Source organism: Pezoporus occidentalis, unplaced genomic scaffold (genome assembly GCF_034315485.1).
Source record: "Pezoporus occidentalis ecotype Australia unplaced genomic scaffold, CSIRO_AGI_Poc_V1 ctg13, whole genome shotgun sequence".
Classification (NCBI taxonomy): domain Eukaryota; kingdom Metazoa; phylum Chordata; class Aves; order Psittaciformes; family Psittacidae; genus Pezoporus; species Pezoporus occidentalis.
This window is the reverse complement of record NW_026913103.1, coordinates 5,653,804-5,675,965: the sequence shown is the minus strand read 5'-3', so window position 1 is coordinate 5,675,965 and position 22,162 is coordinate 5,653,804. Positions and strand designations below refer to the sequence as shown.

Sequence of the window (22,162 nt, the reverse complement as noted above, 5' to 3'; positions counted from 1 at the left end):
CTAAATTATTTTCATACACCCTTGTAGAATCTCTTTCATTCTATTTCACACATTAGATACATTTGAGTCAGTGCCTCTGGGCATAAACTCAGTACTAGATGATAACAGACTCCCTCTCTGCTATATGCTACCTGTGCCAAAAGATTACAGTCAAAACAAGCATAAGACATTAGAGCAGTGAATTGGAAGGCCAATACACAAACATCTCAGTGCCACAAGGCAAGGCTCCATCTGACTAGCTCTTATTTGTGCCCTGCTTACTGGATCACAGCCACAAACTGCTTCTCCTCTCACTCTTAAAAAAAATGCATATACTGTTCTTATTTTCCACAAGGGTCCATAGCAATACCTCTGTGTTTATATTCTTAAGTGAATAAAAAGATCTTATAGATGGTTTGGCCGGATGGGAAATAAATGTTTTATTTCATGGCAAGTTAAAAAGAAGCATTTTAACGCAGAAAACATCAGTAGGCAGCAAACTACAGTATTCTGTACACTAACAAAACATTACTGAAAAAAGTTTATACAGACTTCATTAAATAAACAATTTCAAATTGAATTCTTACCATTACTTTAGTTTCAGAAAACAGACCAGATCATCCAATGAGGGTACTACTACTGAGATGAAAACTGGAAATGCGGTTTGTTTATTTATTGTTGAGTTTCATGCCTTGTAATGTTCAAGCATACTCAAAACTGAACACAATTGGTACTGACTCACTGAAAATAAAAGGGCTAACTATAGGGAAATCAAACGACATTTGCAGGAGATAGCAAAAGCAGGGCTTGTAAGGCCAGCCTAGCATTTTATATATTAACACTTTTCCCAAATGCCCTGCATACTCGAACTCTGAAAAGCAAGCAAAGCACACTTCCCATGGCCTGACTAACAAAAACAGGCATCAATCTTTCATGTCTTCTCTCTCTAAGGTTTTGAGCAAAAGACATTCCAGAAGAAAAAAAACTGAAAGCTGTTTTTGGTGCTGTTTACAGAAAATAAGCCCTTCTAGGGAATCCATCTATTATGAGTTTCACTGTGTGGGTATTTTGTTCTTGTTCTTAAACCCATGGGGCAACATGAAAATTGCTAAGAAGATGTAATGCCAGGAGTCAAGAAGCAAAGCAAGAAATATGTGCAAAAAAAGTATGTGTGTTCACTGCTTCTCCTGTTGAAAGGGGAGGAAGAGGGGAAGAAATAGCAGTGGTAGAAGAAAGGAGAAGAAAAGAGAAGAAAAAAGGGAAGTAAAGAATAATACAGAAATAATACAGAAATCAGTAGGAACCAAACTTCAGGCTGTCCCCAAATAAAAGAGGTAGTATATTCAGTGAAACCTTCCTACCAGTAGTAAACATTGCATTTATGCTTAAGGTTCCTACTCACTGACATATCAAACTCCTGTGCCATTATGAGTTTCCTGAAAACCCTGTTACAGTACATCCCCAATAGCAGCATATTTCCAGTCCAACAAGTAATACAAAATGCTTTAAAAATGTTCAGTTATTTATATGTTCTAGTCATCTGGGAGCAGGTGGAAGTTATTTAAAAAAATAAAAAATAAATCACCTACCAGAAATCACTCACGATTTCCCTCAAAATGTCTAGAAACAACTTATTATTTATTCTTGAAAGAAGGTAAACTAATCACTTTGTACTTACCCACACATGAGAAAGTAGCCTTGATAATCACACCATGTGGTTATCAAGTACAAGAAAAAAACAAACAAAAAAAAACGAAACAGCATTTAGCCTGCCTCACACTAACAATAATCTTTAAACAGTAATTTCAAGAATATTTGACTATAAATACAGTGGAACAAGAAATATGAAAATTTAGTGCGCATGATAAACTCACCACAAAATTTTACAATGCTTTTACACAGGTAATGAAATATCTGGACATGAGCAATTTTACAGCGGCCTTAAATATGTCACATCAGATTCAGGAAATATTTAAACTCTGAATTCTATTTAGGTCTTTAGCTCCTTACTACCTTAAGATCTGGAGCTAAAAATCAGAACTGTGTGCTCCCCAAAGCAAGACAAGGTCACAAGAACAGCTTTGGGGTGCAAAGGCTGAAGCACTCTACATATTCACCACTGCAGAAAGTATCTGTCATGAAAACCAGCAGTCATCCAAAGGACAAAGGAGTGACATGCATACAGCGTATAGCATGTAACCAACTTTTGTAGGCATTTCTGTGAAGCTCAAGAACTCAAATGCACATACTGCTTTGGGACCACAGAACAGAGTGAGATGTCCATCAGTCTTACGATTAGAGAGAAAGGAGTCTTCAGCTAGTCCTGACAAAGCAGAGCTCTTGCATACACCAAAGTCCATCCATCTCCCAAATATGTTCTGTCACTTCTGAATAGCCACCTTAATACAGACACCAAGACTCAGTTCAGGGATAAGAAAGGGAAAAGGAAGATCCAATTGCTTTATCAGGGTAGGAAAACACCTTTTGTCTCCCAAATGCCTGTTGCTAGCAGTCAGATCATAAGGATTCTCGAGCTGTGATGAGACAAGGGAATGACCCAGCTCATGGTACTAACACAACACAGTATAAGAAATGCAGCATCTGTAATGTAGCAGGAGCAGGGGTGGTAAAAAATGCTTTCTCAATGCGCTACTGACTGCTACAGACGGCACAGTGTTTGAATGAGGAAGGCCACATCCTATACGTAGTTAAAAATTTAAAAACTGAGGAAGAGTCCCCAGCTGATGAAACTGCAGTGAAATCATAAAATGGCCTTCAAGTCTTTTGAAAAGCTTAATATACCTGCAGTTACACCAAAACCAGGGATTGTAGAAGAGAAAACGGGCTTGAAGTTGGCAGATATAAGAAAAAAAAGGGAAGACATGGTTTGAATTCTGTAAAGGAAAAAATTACTACTGTTTCAAGCATTAGGCATTGTTTATATTCTCTCATTTTGAGAGAACACACATTGATTATCACTTGAAAATAAAAAACAATGATGTTAGACATATAAAGCTCTCTTAAAACTCAGTTACAATTTATAGGATGTCTTTGATGATACTGCATTCTGCTCTCCAAGTAGGTGTTCAGTCAATAACTAGTAAAAGAATATGAAAACATATGTGAACTTATTTCCACTTTTTCCTATTGTATTCACTTTTCCACATCTACATTTTTCAGGAGACTCTGTTATTCTTCATTTAATCTTCACTGATTGGTTTTTGCAAGTGCATTTTCCATGAATGATGAATCAAGTTTATTCTCTTCTTAAAAAAAAAAAAAAAAAAAGAATCTCCTCACACATATTGACTGTTTTCTTTATCTTTTCTTCATGTGTAAGCCTGTCTCTATTCTGCTGTTTTCGTGACTAAACAAGCTAACTGGCTGAAGAAAAACAGCGCTCTCTCCTCCACATGAACTCTAAGCCAAACTTCTGTATATATCAAAGCAAAAAATATTGTCTCACATACTTGAGCATTTTGAAATAATTATGAAAAAACAATTGAAAGCTTCCAGGATTCTCTAAACGAAGAAATTTTAGAAGCCATGTATACCACACTTTGCTTCTGCATTTCCCTGTTGTTTTGGTTGGTTGGTTTTTATAACCAGCTTGGACAAGAAAGCTCTTCTCTTTAAAGCTAAGGTATTTCATGGTGACATACTTTATACCATTTCACAATAATTTCTCTGAAATGAATGAATATAGGACTGAGTATCTAAAATTCTAAAATTAACTGCTTGGCGCCAGGATTTAAATGCTTCTTGGAAGGCTTAGAAACATATACTTAAATTTGTCAGGGATTTTGCTGACATAAAGCATCTAAACATTTATAATTCAGTACAAAATGAAAAGGATTTTGAGGATATAAACAGTCATTTTCAGGGGATTTCTGTAGAAGACAGCACAAACCTTTGTAGTTCAAATCAAATAATGAATACTTGCAGTACAGATATGGAAGGATTGATAATCAGGTGACAAACATACAGATTTGTACCAGTTACTGCTCACAAAGCAGCTTTCACACCAAATGATCTACTGCATGCTTTACAATACTGACCATCTCAATGAGATGACTGAAATTTGAGTTTTTAGCTCGATAAGAGATATTTCAAGATACTAAGGGAATTAATGTTACCTATGAAGACTACCTGACTGAACTATGTCTTATTAAAAACGCTCTGCATTGTTGTCCTGGGTTCAGCAGTAGCAGTCATTTTTCCCCTTCTTGGTAGCTGGTGCAGTGCAGTGTTTTGACTTTCAGCTTGGGAACAGAGCTGATAGGTGATGTTTTGGTTTGGCCAAGGACTTTGTGAGCCTCATGCTCTGCCAGGGAGGAGGGAAAGCCAGGAGGAAGCAGAGACAGGACACCTGACCCAAACTGACCAAAGAGGTATTCCATACCACAGCACGTCATGCCCAGGATGTAACTGGGAGTTAGCCGGAAGGGCTGAGAGACTGCAGGGTTGGAGGAGGTATCGGTCAGAACTTGGTCGGGCTGGGGGGGCGAGTTATTGGTCGGCTGGTGGTGAGATGATGTATTCTCTTCCCTTGTTATTTCCTTTATCATTATTATCATTGATGGTAGCAGTAGTGATTTGTGTTATACCTTAGTTACTAAACTGTTCTTATCTCAACCCGTGGGAGTTGCATTCTTTTCGATTCTCCTCTCCGTCCCTCCGAGAGCAGGGGGAGGGCAAGAAAGGGGGGGAAGTGAGTGAACGAATTACCTGACTGGGTTGAAACCACGACAATTGTCAAACAAACTGAGCTCCACTAAGACGCAAGAAGTACTGTCCAATGCAGACAGCAATGACTAAGGTGCAGCTGTAACTACCTGAAGGCTGAAATTAGGTGGACTCACTAAGAAATCAACTTGGGTGTGCATTACTAAAAATATCTTTCTTGAATGCAACATGGTATACGTATTCGGCTTTTTTTGTTTTATATATCCAGAGGCCCACAAAGATCTGCTTGAGAAACTCTAATCTATGTTCGAGTTAGGTTAAGGATGTCCAAAGAGGTTGCAGAATCTCCATTCTTAGAGATACTCAGAAGCTGTCTGCGCATGGTCCTGCACAACTGGCTCTGTGTGGTCCTGCCTGACAAGGGGGTTGGACAAGATGACCTCCAGTGGTCCCTTCCAAGCTCAACCATTCTGTAGTTCTGTGTTTCCAAAGAAAAAAATTGTCTGATCCTTAGCTCCCCACAACAGACTTATAGGCAACAGGATTCTAACTGCCATGGCCATAATTCTTAATGTGCTTTTACCATATACATTCAGTTTTCACCAAACTTATTAACTGTTACCCAGGAGAAAGGAGATGAATCTACAATAAATTATGAATTCTACTTGCTTTTATGAACCTTATTCCTAAACATAGCTATGCATCTTACCTATACAGGGAATTTATAAAATAATAATGTCTTTTCTCTTGCTGAGACAATTGGGTTGGTTTTGCCTCTGAATGGGTTCCTTACACAGAAATCTGTAAAGAAAAGGATGCTTACTGGGTCCCTTTGCCCCAAGTATGTGCTTAGAACAGCTGTAGCAATGCCATCTGATAAGATAGACAGCATCTGCTTTCAAAGGGAGAAACCAAAACAGACCTGTTATCCATGGAAGGAGCAGTACTGAGATTTCAGTGAATCATTACACTCCAGCTGGTGCTTTTTCCAGATTGCAAATTAACTTATTTAATTATCCTGAAAAGGCCTCAGCTTTCATAAAGTTCCCCATTGTGTCACTACAATTATAGGGAACAGATTTATCTCATCATCATATTCCAAGAGCCATAGTCCCATAAATCAGAGCTAAACACATTTTAACTTCATTTTTGTCATCTCATGTATCTGTTCTCAATTTCCTCCTACAAAAAATAATCTTTAGGTTGTGAGACATTACTTGCAATGCTGCTGATGTGCATTAGTACCACTGGTAGAAGCATGGGAGTACAGTAGTACACTTAAGATGACAAATGACAGTTCAGTTTTGAAGGACTGTCTGTCTGACACCATCATGCCTTAGACAAAAAAGGCTGAGATGGCTCTTTGTTAGACTGGGCTGCCCTTATGGATGTGTAAGGAGAGAAGGCCGCCTTTGGGATGTGGGGAGCACAGGGAGGAAGGAAAAATCTCTTTATGCAGAAACATCACATTCCTAAGCACGAGATGAAAATTCTAGTCTATATTCCTCTACCTTACTACCATGTTATAGAAAATAAAATCTTTGCTAAGTGCTATTCAGGGCAGTTTTAAACATTTCACACCATTTCATCTTCTTTCTGGTGAGAGAAGTAATTTCTCCTAGAATAGACTGTTTTTATTATTATTAGTCTGATTTGGACTTCTGGTTCCCCCACTATTGAGGAAGATTCCTTTACAAGCCTACAGAGAACATATGCACTAAAGAATTGCATACATTTTGGTTTGATCTTTATGAATTCATCTCATGGGTATCTCTTTGAAAACGAGCTTAAAAAAATAAAAATCTATTATCAATTAGATTCTCTCACTGCTCCTTTTAATGTAAGCAGGCAGAGGAAACATCACAAGGTAGGTTATTTAAGTCATAGTGGAGAGTTCTGTCCTTTCAGAGGCTTGAAATCAAATTATTCTGAAAAACATTTAACTGGCTATCACTCTTCCTGCTCTCAAAGCAGGACTTACCTGGTGTCTTCTTTGCCTACTGAGGAAATGCTGGCTCTTTAAGGTTAGTACCCAGAGTTTATGCCTGTTCCTACTGGGCAAGAAACACACAAGCTATGACTTACAGGGAAGTACAAAAGGAAGCAGCAGGTGAATTCTGTGGCCCAAAACAAGGCTGCTGGTAAACTGGAGCTGTGTATCGTCCATAATCAGTTTTACTTCAGCTGATGAGCTAGCTGGTTCCAATTCTATATGCTTCTGCTTTTGCAGCAAGTCTGAGCTTCAGCAAGAAGGAGACTGAAGTGTCTTCATTTATACTTATCTACAAAGGAAGTCGCTCCCTTTTTCCCCATGTACAACTAATTGCCTTGAGAAACACACCAAGTTAAGGAGTGAAGCAGAAGATACAAAAATACTTTTGTCTCTGGCTCTTATTTCCTGAAGTTGCTCCATATGTCTTGACACAGGAAGCAGAAGTTCGGGGACAGTATCCTGAGAAATCAAACACAGCCTTAAGACACAGCTGAAAATCAGACATTCATGTTAATCACATTCTGACTCAGAGTTCAGCATTTCCCTAAACACAGGCACACTATGGTAGGGTGGGCTGGCAACCATATGCTACTGTGAAGGTTAAGAACACAGGAGGGGACTTCGGGCATGACGGATTAAGTTCTACTCTAACTGATCTGTATAAGGAAGAATAATTCAAAAAAGGAGGCGGGGGGGAGGAAAGAATCTGAATTTTTTTTTTTCCTTTTTAATTAGAGGAGCAAACAGTTCAGTAAATTCCTACCCACAGCATAAGAAGGAAATAACATGAACCAAGACTGAAGGTGAAGCTGAAGAAGAGATAATACATACTCAATACAAGTTTTGCTAAACATATACCCTGGATAACTGATTTGGAAACCCTCATGAGTATCAGCCTAAAAGCAACCACAGCAATAAACATATATCCTCTGAACTGTCATTGCTAAAATACATGCTTGGCAAAAAAGGGTAGAGTACTGCATTTCTGCCTTCTCAGGATGGAGTAACAGCTGCAGGCTTTTCAGATCTCTTGAACAGAAGCTGTCAAGAAACAATATGACTGTTGATTTGATGAGCTGATAGCAGCTAAGGAATTTGTCTTAGCGGACAGGTGCTTCAATCCATAAATCCATCAATTCATCAATGCTTTGCCTTTTCATGTAGCTCCAAAGCAAAGTGACAACAGAATGCTCAAAATATTTTATATTCTTCCGTTTGGAATAACACCAACAAGCTTCTCTCCTCCTTTCTGTGAAATTTCAATCTGAACCAAAATAAGGTAAGAAACTTTGCTTAATGTGACTTTTTTTTTCTTCTCAGAGAGACAGTTTCCAAGACAATGCTGGCAAGATGAAGAATAATGAAATGACAATTACAAAAAGATTTGCTTCTCCTCCTCCTTGGATAGCTGACATGCAACCAAAAGCACCATTATGTAAAATGAGTACTAGTGTCCTCATATTCAGAAAGACAGCTGCTGACTTAGTCAAATAAGGAACTTCCAGACACAGCACAGTGAGTGAATATATACCACGGTGATTTTATGAACAGCACATTAAACTACAGCAACTCATGCTACCTAATCATGTAGCAAAGCATGTTTCTCCCCCCCAGTGAGGAACCCCAAACTTTTCTAGGGTCTTTTAGGACAAAGAAGTACTCACATGGGTCAAAAATAATTCAGACAACATAACTCTAAAAATGGGATACTTTGTTCTTTCTACTTGATATGCTTGTGCATCCATACTGTGTGCAGCTATGGAGAAGGAAAACAGGCATCACAGCTTCAAAGAGCTCACAAATTTCTCACGTCAGGGCAATGAAACTCCATGGGCAGTCTAATCATTCCAGAAGCCTCTGAAAGATCTACTATTATTATTACAAACAGCAGGTGGGAAAGTCAGAATGCAGAAAAGGAAGATACAGCTGCAAAGTGAACCTTGACTGAAGGACTCAAATTCTCCAGCTCACAACAGGCAGCAGCAGATGCAAATGCAGTATCTGATCCTTACTGTGTAAGATTTTCCAGTGGTGGATTTTGTGAAACTCTAGTATTTTTGCATCTATGGAGTTGTTAGAGAATACAAAACAGCCAAAGAAAATATGAGGGTTTGAATTCTTTTAAAAGGTTGCATTGCTGTTAGCAGAACATCAACTCCAAAAATGAGGCTGGAGAAATGAGTGCAGGAAGAAAAGGATCCAAGGTATCTGTGGATTACCTGACCACAAGAACAAGCACAGCTATCCTCTGCCTTAAAGACAACTTCTCCAGTGTGATATCAGGTAAACTTGGGCACTATACCATCAACAACAAACTAGAACAATGGCTTGATGAATTTGTATTAGCCTTCACGTGAACAGGACAGAACACCACTTAGACCACCTCTCCTCTCAACTTAGGTTCAAGCTCCTCATGTCTTCCTATCTCAGCAGTGGCTAGCCTTTAGCTTCTATTCTCCATGGGCTCAAAAACTCTCAAAACTGGCACAACACACAAGAGAGGATTTTTTTTCCCACCAGAGCAGATGATGCCAGTGGTGAAATGGCCCCTGTTACAGGCAGGCTTCGCAACAACCTTTAAATGTCAACCACAGATGTTCTGCTATTAATATACATCATGAACTTTATCACCACCAGAGTGCACAGACCTCACTAATAGATAATACTATCAGTTATCAGTAACAAACACTCTTTACTCCAAAGCAAGAGATTGAGCATTTGTCTCCAGTGTAACTGTAAACATGAATGCTCATTCAGCACTTATATCTGTCTGATGAAGAACATATTCTTTCCAAAATAACATGTGGCTCAAATCCGTTATCAGAAGGGTTCATATGTCATACCAAGGTTTAAAGAGGGAGGGGAAGTGGGGGGAGGGGGAAGAAAAAAAACAAAACCAAAAGAAACAGTCAAAAGGAAGACAGAGAAGAAAACACAGAAAATGGCAGTCTCAAAACTAGACTCCAAGAACTCAAAAGTGCCCTTTCAATATTAAGAGAAATCTGTATGAAGAGACAGAAATTATGATACAGTTCTGATTTTCCACACATTCTTACTATTCTCTTACACCCAACTGTTCAAGAGAAACTGAAGGGAAAGACTGTGCCCTACTCCTCTTGGACAGCAGGTGGGGCTGATGTGAACTCCCATAGGTATTTCAAATGTCAAAAGGTTTTCTGTCTAACAGATTTATCAACACAGTAATCATAAATATAAACAAACATTTGAAGTGAAAAGCAGCTATACGCCAATCCTTCAAATTAGTGGAGCATTGGTTTTGTACCTACGGGAAACTGAAGCAATATAGAAGGATTATAAATACCATAGATGCATCTTTACTATTTGTGATTCCATTAGGTAAACAGAGACTGAAACAAAAGTTCGTCTTGACTGAAAAATGAGACTTGGTCAGCTACCCAAGGTATGTTTGAACAGGCTGTTGAGACCATAAAAAAATAAAAAGACATATCTACAAAGAGCACTTCCTGAACTGATTTGTGAAGCATGGGACTTTTTCAAAGCCAGCCAGCCTGTTGGTAGCAGAGATATACTGGAAAAGAATGTCTTTTGTGGACAATTCACCATACCCATATTAGTGAACATCACAATGGGTCAAATGAACAACAAAGTGTAGAGTAAGCATGCTACTTCCCTGTACAGATAATGAAGAAAGTGCAAAAAATTTGTGCAGCTGTAGACATCGAATATTACATAAGATTTATCATACTTTAGGTCTATGAACAACTTCACTGTGACTAGGGCAATGAAAATTAGCATTTTTTGGTCTTTCAAAGGTATTATCCACTAGGGATAGCTGCTTTTCTCCACCTGTCTTGCAACCAGGAGAGCTTACTTTGCGAAAAGAGATAGTATTATTCAGTTCAGCAGCTTAGGGTAAAGAATCTTTAAGAAGTTAGCCTTGGAACACTGAAATTTCAGCTGAATTGATTTAGTTTCTAGTGTTCTGCTCAATCCACAAAAAAAATCTCTCCTAATCATATGCATCAAATGCAGTCAGTTCTTCACAACATTAAGACACCTGATGCAAACAGCAGCTTGAAAGTTACTTTTATTCTTAAATAAAGATCATGTTTGTAACAGGGTTGCAGAGAACACACAGAAACAATAACACAAACAGTAACTAAGTATGAACAATCACTGAATCACTTCCCTAGAGAGAAAGGCCTATTACTAAGAAACAAACAAACAAAAACCCCAAAACAAAACCAAACCACCAAACAAACAAAACCCCAAAACAAAACATTAGAGCTTCTTGCCAAAGTCTAATATATTCCCCCTCTCAAAGTTAGAATTCAGAAATCTTTTCACAAGGCAATAAAGCAGCTACCATTTCAGTATGAAAGCATTGCAGTAAAGCTGCATCAACTTTTCTATCAGGGAACCTACTAAAAATCTCAACGCATAAACTTGTCAGAAACTATTTCAGAAACTTACCATTTTCCAAGCAGAACCTGGGACAGATCTTGTTCAAAAGAAGCTCCTGACGTAATCTAAGAACTTCAGCTTCCAGCACTTCAACTTTCGATTTCCATCCAAAATCTCGTTTAGACACAGTTTTGGCAAGATGCTCAGTGTATTCTTTGCAACTCTTCCCTGGTGGTTTTGAGTGGATAATTGCAAAAGCCAATGCTAGTTTTGATATTTTCAAATACCAAACTTCGTTTTCTCTTCTGCCTTTGATTTCTATCACATTAGAAAAACAGAAAATAAAAAGGTAACTTCACTATGAGGCTGTGCTAAAAGGAAATTACGCACGGTATTTTTTTGGCTTTGAAAACTGTTCAACAGTGAGACCAATTATCTTATTGCTAGTGCATTTCTAAATCATCATGGAAAAGAGAAGAAATGTAAGCATCTGTGCACAACGTGAGAATAAAACATACATGAACTGCACTCTAGCTGTAAAAATAAAATTCAGGCAGTGTCTGAGAATAATTGTGGAAACAGAAAGCACTTCAAATAGGTTTATCCTAGTGAAATATTAAATGCAAATGTTATCTCCACTAAAAGATGAAAGCACTAAAGATACAAACCTAAAAAAGCCCCTGACCCTTTCCCCCAGAAAAAGAATGCATTTGCACTTCTTTATACTTAGCTTAAGCACAATACATACAATTTCTTGAAAGTATATCAAAAAGTCCCCATACTCAAAAGATAACACTTCTGAGGTTGTTGTTAGTTTCTGATTTTGGACACCTGGTATTGCACACTTGCAGTTCTAACATTAAGCCTCAAACCTGCAGAGAGGTCTATGCAGACATCTTCAAAGTAATGCAAGTGGCTAGTAAAGTAAGTGATGAAGATGGTTTCATCAGCTATGTTGCAAACAGTCAGGATGGGGTAAAGGGCACTGTAGGACTCAGAGCTACCTTGTGAATATTTCTTTCACCTTTCAAATGCTTCTGAAACACACAAACAATTCCTGTGCATCCCTTGCATACTGTCCATTTAGACACGCCAGTCAGTTACACTTTGAAACATACAGAGCACAAGGAATAAGACTGCAAATATTCGTTGGGATCTATCTACCTATAGCTATGTTTTAATCTGTTCTCCAATTGAAACTGTGTCAGGGCAAAAAACACCTAGTCTATTCCACCAGTGTACTCTGAAAGCTAATGGGAGAGTAAGCCTTTACAAACTGAACTCTACTATCTATACCTACTGTTTAAAGCAGTTATGCATGAAATAAACGGTATGTTTTGCAACATTTCTTACTTGTAAAAAATCTCTTTCACACAACCTTTCCACTCATATCTGAGAATACCAGTGAAAAGCTGAAGTTAATTCTCAGCCTCAAAGGATCAGCACCTCTGTGGGACAACAAACTGATATAAGACTCTTGTTTGCCTTATACATCAAAGGAAACGTTTGACAAATACAGAACCATGAAAGTAATTGAACTGTAAATAAAGCAAAATACATAGAATCACACTGAAAGAAGAATAAGTAAGTAACAGTAATGCATCCAAAATCTTTGGCTTTGAACCTGAAAGGCGCTCCCCAGATTATCTTCTTAATAGAAATTTCACCCAGGTATTACTCAGTGTCTCTTGAGCTCCATTCTTACGAAGCTCCTTACAGAGCAGAGCCACAAATTAAGGCAGGCAGAAAGATGCCTTACAAATGGATTTCACTGCTGGTTTATCATTTTGACGTCTCCAGAGACTACTTTGCAAAAGCTTTCTGATTCACCTTAGTTTTGAAAAAGGACAAATAAGAGTTGCTTTGTGCTTTGTAGTAGCATCTTCCTTTAAATTACATTAGGGGAAGCTGCAGAAGGACCAACGTTCCAGTGTGGGTCAGGGGATGGTATTTACTTTCAGCATTTCAAGAATGGTCAGATGCCTTTTACGATTAGAGTTACCATCAACACCTTCTTTTCTATCATGCTCTGTTTGTTTCTACTCACATGACATAGTACCACAAAGAAAAGTCACAGCTGTTTGACCACTGATACTTCACCACTATGCACTTTACAAATCTCAGCCCACAAATCTAAATCCACAAATCACAATCACTGTAACCTTAAATAGCATTCCACCTTAATAGTTAGGACATACAGTTAAGTAATAAGATTTGTTTTTTGATGGAGGCCTTTTCCTTTTAGCATTTTATACAGACCCATTTCTATAGTAGAAGTGCCTTACACCAAACGAATTTACTGAGGTACCTTCACTCTGGGGGAAAAAAAAAAAAAAGAATAATCACTCATTTTCTGGAATAATTACTTGTAAACATGCCTTTAAAAAAGAAAAAAAAGAAAAAGTAGCACATCACAAAGTTGGTTCTTCTTAGAACAAGATACAATCAAAGAAGTTTTTGGAGAATTCTGCTGTAAACTCAAAATCTCTAGTTTAAAAACAGGTAATTATTAAAAATAGTGGCATACCTATTTCCACAAACAGTGGATTTTGTAAAGATTTTCTAGAAAACATACAGCTCTTCTGAAAAGAGAAGTTTGTGGAATGAAAAGCAGGAGTTTTAAGAATTGATTCAAGTTTTTCACACTTTCCTAAAGGGACAAGTGCTCTCTCAAAAACCATTGGAAAAATCTTTTAGAAAATAACACTGGATGATGCTGCTAGAAGTATAGGGATGCAGGCCAACTGTGCATTAGCAAAAATTGCACAGCCTCTGTTCCTTTCAGGAAGTGCTGCACCAAAGACCACCAAATGCAAATGCACTCCACTAAAAGCATACTGGCAGCTACAGAGTTTTCTCAATAACATTTTTGCTCATATCAGCACAGAAATGACACCAGTATTTAGACAGAAAAAAGATTTACAACCAAACCAGAAATCTGGGAATAGAACTAGGCCAAGAGCAGAAAGAAGTCACCAGTCTAATCCTAGCCCCTAATGCCAAAATATGTCCAACAGGAAGTGACAGGATCAAGAATTATCCACCAAGATACATCTGGTATCCAAGTTACTCAGGGATAATAACTACTTACTAACAAAGCTCCACTTGATCCTTTACTCAGTGCTAGGGAGGGAACCAGTAACCCCTTGAAAACTCTGCTAGGAGCCTAAGAACAGATAGTGCCCAGTGACAAGTTTCCTATGCAAACCTCTCAACCCACAAGCTGATACTGTGAGCGCACTCAGAGGATAGGCACAACTAACATCACTGTCAAACAGGACTGGGTCTCCAGATTTCCTACACAAGAGACACCTCCCTCTCTCTCCAGCCTTCTAACCCTCATGCAGGGAGAGCACACTGAGGACCCATTGCCCTGCTGAGGTCCTAGCCACGGAAGGCTGCTGAGTAGCTAGTTAGTCAGCTGCAGAAATAATTACATGAAGTCAGGAACTGTCCTGTACAGCTCTGTGTTACATAACCAAGGGAAACTAAGAGGTGATGTAAGATCCTTTCAGGACCACAGATATAAACAGTAAACAGGATAACACAGGGAACCAGGATAAATCTGATTCATAAGCACCACCCTACTCTGTCAACCTGCTAGTCCCAGCATTCTGCAACTGCATTCAACGAAGCAGCTCATATTACACCATTAACTACAGCAAGATACCTTTCTGGCAAGTCTCACCTTGGTTTTGACTCTCTCTGCAACATGTGAAGAAACACTTCCCACTAATTAGAAAAAAAAAAAAAAAAAAAATCAGCAAAAAACAAAACAGTAGTTTCAGATGACCACCTTTTCAGTTTTCATCTCAGTTGGAAGCTTCATATTCAGCTCCATTCCAAGTGTCAAAGGTTACACATTATTGTTTAAAGCTTTAAAAGATTCATTGTTATTAAAAAATTGAAAACATCAATTAAAGCCATGAAACTTGCATCTAAACTTAAACCATTCATTAAAGAAATTTTAACAAGTGATAAAAATATCCTATTTCAAAAAACCTTGCAACTCCACAAAAGGGTTGTTTATGTACTTTGCTAGTAGACCCCACTTTCATATGGATAACATGCTGTCAAAGTCTGGAAGCTGAGGTCAAACATGTGACATCTTCAAGAAACAAATACAATTTCTGAGCCTATACTGGTACAAAAACATGCCTTCCTCTCCTAGAAATCTCTCACAGCTGTCAGAAGATCCTCTCCTCTCTTACCTCGTTTCTTTTTTCACTGTTAACTACACACAGCTGAACAGCCCAGCCCCTGAATTCACAGCAGTTGCTTTCACTGCTACCAAATTAAGTCTCAAGAGGGAAAAAAAAAAAGTACCCTGGATGCTCTTTGGGTTTTCTTGCCTCATGCCAGAAATCCACCAATGTCAACAACAGGTTCACAGGGTTAACAATAATTTTCTGTCTTTAAAAGAAGTGCAGGCATGATTGCTTCATTATTCTTTGCATTAGCACCCCTGAACTAGACAAATCAGCTTCCCAGACAGGCGTAATCTAGAAAGGGGTACAGTTAAGTCCGCAGTCAGATCAAAATGGTCTGCTCCCTGAGGAAAAAGCCAGTGAGCTTGGGATAAGCCTTCCCCAGCTCCTGGGCCCATGCTCATTGGTCTTTCCCAGCCAGCTCTTGGTTCTTCCACCCAGAGGAAGAGCAGCATGTACTGCACCCACCCAACAAGGAATGAGCAACTCACTTTGCACATGTGAATCCTCAGCTCTAGAGTGTTTAAGAAGTCTTTCAGGGGCTTTTATGGGTAAGGGAGGTGGGTAATTTTAGGTAATTTACCTTTCCGAGTGCTACAGTTTTCTGTCTGACCTTGGAAACAGGGAAGCCACAGAGCAACTGGGGAAACTGGGCTAAGTTATATTGCAATTTAAGGCACCTCAGAATAAAACCACTCTTGTTTGAAGTAATTCAACATTTGAGTAATATTCATTTATGCCACAGAATCGCACACCTTAGGCATGGTCTCTAAGTTTCCCCATGAAATTTATGGTTAACAATGGAAGAAACTTCTGCAAATCTCATAGACAAAACCTAATTGCTTACAATGGGACATTTACTTTTTATTCAGATCATATAGAATACTTTAAAATTTAGCACAGTAAGGCACAAAGTATATTGTAACTAATTTAACTTCCAAGCCATTGAACAACTCAGTTTTCTTCACATTTGAAACAGACAGGATATCTATTGTCAGAACAGAAACAATTGTCATTCATCACTACTACATGGCTAAAAAACCTTTATCAACCCTAAAAAATAGTATGTAACAGCCAAAAAATTGTTTTCCTAAATTTAAATATATGGTGTGTCTTTAAAGGCACAAACATAATAGGAAAAACTGATTCTTTGCCACCATTTTTACTTGAACTAGTCTATCAATTACACGCTGCAGAAAAAGGTGAAAAAATTACCCACGTCTTTGTAACCTCATTCTGCATTATACAATAGCAACCAAGATACTGACACATTATAATAGAGCACAAAATGCTGTGAGTGCTATAGTGGAACTGGGCTGAGCTGCAGACCCATCAGGCCATAACATTAAGAAACAATAAAATAAACTTAATTTAATTGGCATGCCTAACATAATACTTTCGTATAGACAGTAAATAATGATAATGGGACAGCTGCATAATCAAGATGAACTAAAGTATGCCTTGTGTTCCAATTAAGCAGTTTTTATTGTAAAAACATATATTAAACCAAGGCTACTCCACAGTGTCAATTTTAAACAACCTACACTCACAATACACAAAGATATCTGATGTGGACATACTCACTGAGGGAAAAACTCGCTTTTAGTACCACACGCCTATTGCTTTCAGTTGCTTTTAGTTCCACAAGCAATGAGCCTGTGGTACTAAGCCAGCATTTATATTTTTTATGGAGTCAAGATGCTAAAGTGATACTGAAAACAATAAATATTTAAAATACACTATGTCAAAAGCACAAGGAAAGTTGATTAAAATGTAACAGAATTCATTTCTTCAAACCATTTAACCTTTAAATAACTTTTGCTTCTAAAAATCAACTCATATAAATTCTCCAAAACCAAATAACATAAAAAAAAATTTTAGACTTTTTTAAAGATCCTCAATTATAAGCATTTCATAGCACTTAAAGACATACGCAAGCATAATCACTCAGTATTTCAGTAACTTTTTAGAGGTATGATTTTTCTCCTCTTAACAACATAAATCCTCAGTTTAGAAGGCTATAGCTGAGCTTGCTGTCTAGACTTCCTTTATGATCAATGGGCAGAAACAGGTATTTTAAATGTTGAAAATATGCCAAGTGATTTGTGCATCTACTTTGTGATGAAATTAAGTCATGGCCAATGAACACACTCATTTTCCTCCCAGGATTATACAGATAGTTAAGATAACTAGATCAGCTCCGCATACATGTATTGTGGACAGCTAACTTCAGTGAGACAAGTTGGTGCATCTCAGGCACCTAAAGCTGAGACATTCAAAAAACTATTTAAGTGACTAACTAATAAGAGAAATTTTGCAAGCTTAAAATAAGCACCTTCTTTTAAAAGAAATTTGTAATCCTAGCTGTTTTTAATATCTTGGGGGTGGGTGGGGGGGGAGGTGGTGGTAGAAATAAGGGGGGGGGAAGCTTTCTAGAAGAAAACCCCCAAAATCATGGAAAAATCTTGTGAGAATAACCTTGTGAACATTTAAACACTGTCTGGGCACAAACAAAATAGCATACAAATGCAAAGTAAAACACACAGGAAGCATCAAGTATGCCCAGAATTAAAAGAGAATAAACCAATCAGTTTGGCCCCTCATAAAGTTACTGTGCATCACTCTTCAGTGAGATCACACGAGGAAACTATTTCCTCCCACGTGAAACTGTGTAAACTCCCAACTTAAGATACTACAAGTATATTGATACTCCCATAACTATATGCTTAGACTATCTCCAGGTTTGGACTAGTCTGGCACTTTGGTTTCTGAACAGAATCATCTGACAGGTTTTTTTTAACTGTCTTTTTTCTAACATGTTGTTGTGCTGGCCCATCTAGAGGAGAAATACCATATCAGATTTAACATACAATAATCCCAAATCACTCAGAAGGTCAACTCTGGCAATTTTCTTGAAAAAGCATTACAAAGTACTGACAGCAAGGACAGCTTATGCACCACAGAAGTCCTAAAGGATTCACCTCTGCTCTACTAGCATTAGAATAGGCCAAGTGAAAAACGCTAATGTAAGCCTGAGATTTCTTGTTTTAAATTATGTGTATGTTCTCTGTACAAGCTGTAAGTTCTTCCTTTTGCACTCTTTCTTCTCTTCAAACAGGCCTTTTTTGCTGTATCACTTCCAATGATATCTAACAAATCTAGCATAGAGTACCATGTTTCCCTTTACTATTCTTACTTCTTGAAGACATGCAGAAAAAGGAATTTATTCTATAAAGCCTACAGTTCAGAAATCAAAGTACAACTCAGTGGTGTCAATTTATCTGTTCTTATGCCAGCACAGGTTTCTTTCTGTACCAAAACTGTGATCACTTAAGCGGCTGGATATAAATCCATTTAGTTTGCAAATTGAGGATATACTTTTCATTACAGCTTTATGAGATTGTAAATGACTGCCTGAATTTCATAGTCTAAGTTTCATATGTGCTAATAATAATTACAGAAAATGTATATTTACAGTTGGCATTTTCGACTGTGGAACATATTCAAATTGCAACAAGAAAGCAGCTGTTATCTCTGAAGTTCCACATATCCCAAAGACTGTATAAGCCCTCAAATGAAGAATTTCAAAGCAGAATTAATTAAAAAAAAAAAAAAAGGCAATCATGAAGTCTGGAGCATTATACAGGGATTATTTCGCACCTTTCCTCTTCCCACATTGAAGTATATTGACTAAAATATCACCACAATTTCCTTTTCAACTGCACACTTCCAGCCTTTACCTGAACTGGATAATTTCCACAGTTTTTCTAATCTGCAAGATTGGCATCTTTCAGTGAGCAAGTTTCCTTCAGGTTAAGTTACTAAACAGCATCTGCTGCGTTTTAAAAGCCTTGTTCTTGGCTTTCTTATACAAATTGTATATGGGCAGAATGAAAGATAAAATTGTTCAAAAGAAAGCAAATCTTTGCAAGACAACAAGGAGGAGAGAACAGCTGGAACAGTAAAAATCTAGTACTTCAAAAAGCATGCAGTATGCAATGAAGAATGAAGTCTTACATACACTATAAATACTAACATAACTATAACCACATTTAAATACTTAGTGTCTGAATATTAGTTTATGAAGCACTGAAAGCTGGAAAAGAGTGAAGCACATAAGTGACTTGCCAAGCATTTGCAGCCAAGTCCATAGACAAGTAATTTTTTACATTTTAATTCCGCCCAATTACTAGTTTATCCAAATTAAGAAAACAACCAGGAAATAAGACAAAATTACTTGTTTTCTCCATCAGTCGTTGAGAAAAATATACGAGACTGAGCACTATCATTTCTAAATTCCTGAGGACAGTGATCAGAAACAGTAACTTCAGTTCACTAACAACAGAAATAATCAGTTTCAGGTAAAAACACTGATAACTCTTTTCCAGTAACTCTTTTATAACTCTTTTCCGTTGTACTTGCATAATTAATGCAACCTTATTCTAACAAGCAGAGCACTAAGAATGTTAATCAAATTCGAACATCGACCCTATATAACTTTGTGACAATACAGTGTTCTTACTTGTGACTCGGCTGAAACGAGTGGGAAAAAAAGATCAGAATTGTCAGATAACAGAAAATTAAGAATCTGAGTACATGCAGACAGAAGAAATTCATGGCTTCTTCATTAATAACAAAGAAGTGGTGCAGCTTTCATGTGAAGGCTGGCACTTCCTTCCAATCAAACCAAATAAACAACATTCAGGAAAGCAATCCCTGAACTCCCAAGCCTGCCCATCCGAGGCTCCCCACTCGCTGCCCTCAAGCAGAGGCAGCCCGACCGCCCTCATCCAGCCTGACCCGCCTCTGCTGTCTCGGCAGACCCCCGACCTCCACCAAAAGACGCGGGGTTTACACGACGATGTCTCCAGACGCCGCAAGAGCCGCGGCCGAGGCGAGCAGCCCACGACACCGAGCAGCGGGCAGGCTGGGGGGCACCTCCCCAGAGGTCTGCCTCCCGCCCGGAGCCCTCGCCCAGCCGCAGGGAGGCCGCTGCCACCCGGAAAGCCCTGACGGCTCCGGGCCACAACCCACCTGCTGCAGCGGCAGCCACGCCGCCGGGGCCGCTGCCCGGCTCCATGGAGATGAGCAAGCAGAGGCTGGCAATGGCCTTTCCGGGCGCCCAGAGCTAAGGGGCCGCTCCGGGGGGCGGGACACGAGTTCACTGCCCCTGCTGGGCCCCGTCAGCCCCTCGCCTAGGCCCGGTCCTGGGGTACTTCGGTGGCAGCCGTTGAGTACGGGCAGTCCTCTGTCTACTTGTGTTCATCTCATGATGTGGGCCTAACTTCCTGCTCGCAAAGCACGGACGAGATGAGGGACAAAGGCCACCTTGATGCAAAGGCAAAAACTGCCTCTAATCGAGAAGGTGAGGGAAAGAGAAACAGGGGAGCCCTGTAGGAGACCTCTGAAGGCCCCTTGGGCTTCCCCCGGGGAGGGTGGGGAGCGTAGCTGCTGGCAGGGGCTGGGCAAGCCTGGCTCTGTGGAGCAGGTGCAGCCTCCGGCCCCACGCTTGTTTTTCACCGTCAGGCTGCTAATGGTCGAGGTGCCTGAGCTCACCTCAGTCACCTGAAAGGGCCCCTCATGATTTTACTTAAAGCAGTAGTGGCATCTTTACTGCTATAAATTGCATGAAGGTCTCTTGAACTGTTTTGTTGATTAACGTCATGGAATCACAGAATGGTTTGGGTTAGCAGGGACCTTAAAGATCATCCAGTACCAACCCCCCTGCTACAGGCAGGGACACCTTCCACTAGACAGAGCTGCACAAAGCCCTGTCCAGCCTGGCCTTGACACTTTCTAAATCTGGATATTTTAAGAGCAAATAAGATAATAAAATTTCAAACAGTATTTCTTTAACAGTACATTGGAAATAGAAGCTGCCTCTTAGATGAAACACTGATCAAAGCTCACCAGTTAACTTAAGAAATTGTGTATGTGAAATTACATTCTTTACCTGGTCTGTGCTGAAAAGGCTGTGTTAAGACTTGTTGGCCAGAGATGGAGTCTTTTCAGTTGAAAACGGTGAGGATGGAGGATAGGAGGAAAGATAAGAAATAAGTAATGAAGTCAGATGCATTAGGTGCAGTTAGGCTTGTCACAATACATCAAGTTCTTAAGTGGGGGGGATTGATCTTTCTAAAGACAGAAGTATTCAGATGTGACAAACGATGTACTTTTAAAATTCTCATCCCCCTTTTTTTTGTTCTTGGGAAATCTAACTTTATTTTTAATAACTTTATTCAAAAAGCTAACTTTTTATCAATATATACAGTGGTAGACTTCTGAAGTAATGTACTTATTTGTTTTTAATTGGAAAAATAAATTTACCATCCAAAGTACAGAAAACTCTTAACACATTAGAACTTTCATTTTAGACTTCAAATGACAAAAATAAATTACGCTTAATAATTTAGAGACTATTTTCATTCTGGCAGCACTACTTTCTCAGTGAAACCCAGGAGAAAAAAATATAAAACATTCTCCAGCCTTTTATTATGATGACATAATCAGCAGCTACAATTTATCACTATTTGTGCATCTTTTGCGCACGTAAGTGGTGCAGATGCTTTGCAAAGTGGACAGCTATTACATAGATTGGAACATCCACGTTTTCAGGTCTTCAACTGTGACTGAAATAAAAGAGGCAGGGACGTCAATGCTTTTGCTACAAATCTGGGCTTTATATACAGAGAGCTGAACCTCAAAAGCAGAGCTGGGCAAAGGCAACATTGTTAGTGTTCTAAAAAAGAAGGTGTCTCTGCTATTTGTTAGAGTACCAGTCCTATTTGCAGTTGTAGGCTTACTGAGAGGCACGTAACAATCCTGAGAACTTCTGCCGTTACACAGCTAGAGGGATGTTTTTTGCATGATTATCCTGTACTTAAACATCTAAGAGCTAGATAAATTTTAG

General features: G+C 38.8%; 1 protein-coding gene across 3 annotated transcripts in view; it reads right to left on the bottom strand.

Moving 5' to 3' along the window:
* The window catches only part of MEI4 (meiotic double-stranded break formation protein 4), an 80,500-nt gene extending 59,766 nt beyond the window's left edge, over positions 1-20,734 (bottom strand). For all 3 annotated transcript variants that reach the window (XM_062608236.1, XM_062608237.1, XM_062608238.1), the window contains exons 1-2: positions 20,287-20,734; positions 11,114-11,362 (exon numbers count right to left, since the gene is read on the bottom strand). In XM_062608236.1, coding sequence (XP_062464220.1) covers positions 11,114-11,362; positions 20,287-20,332 — 295 coding nt within the window. In that variant the 5' untranslated portion in view covers positions 20,333-20,734. The remainder of the gene's footprint in view (positions 1-11,113; positions 11,363-20,286) is intronic.
* Between the last annotated feature and the right edge of the window lie 1,428 nt (positions 20,735-22,162).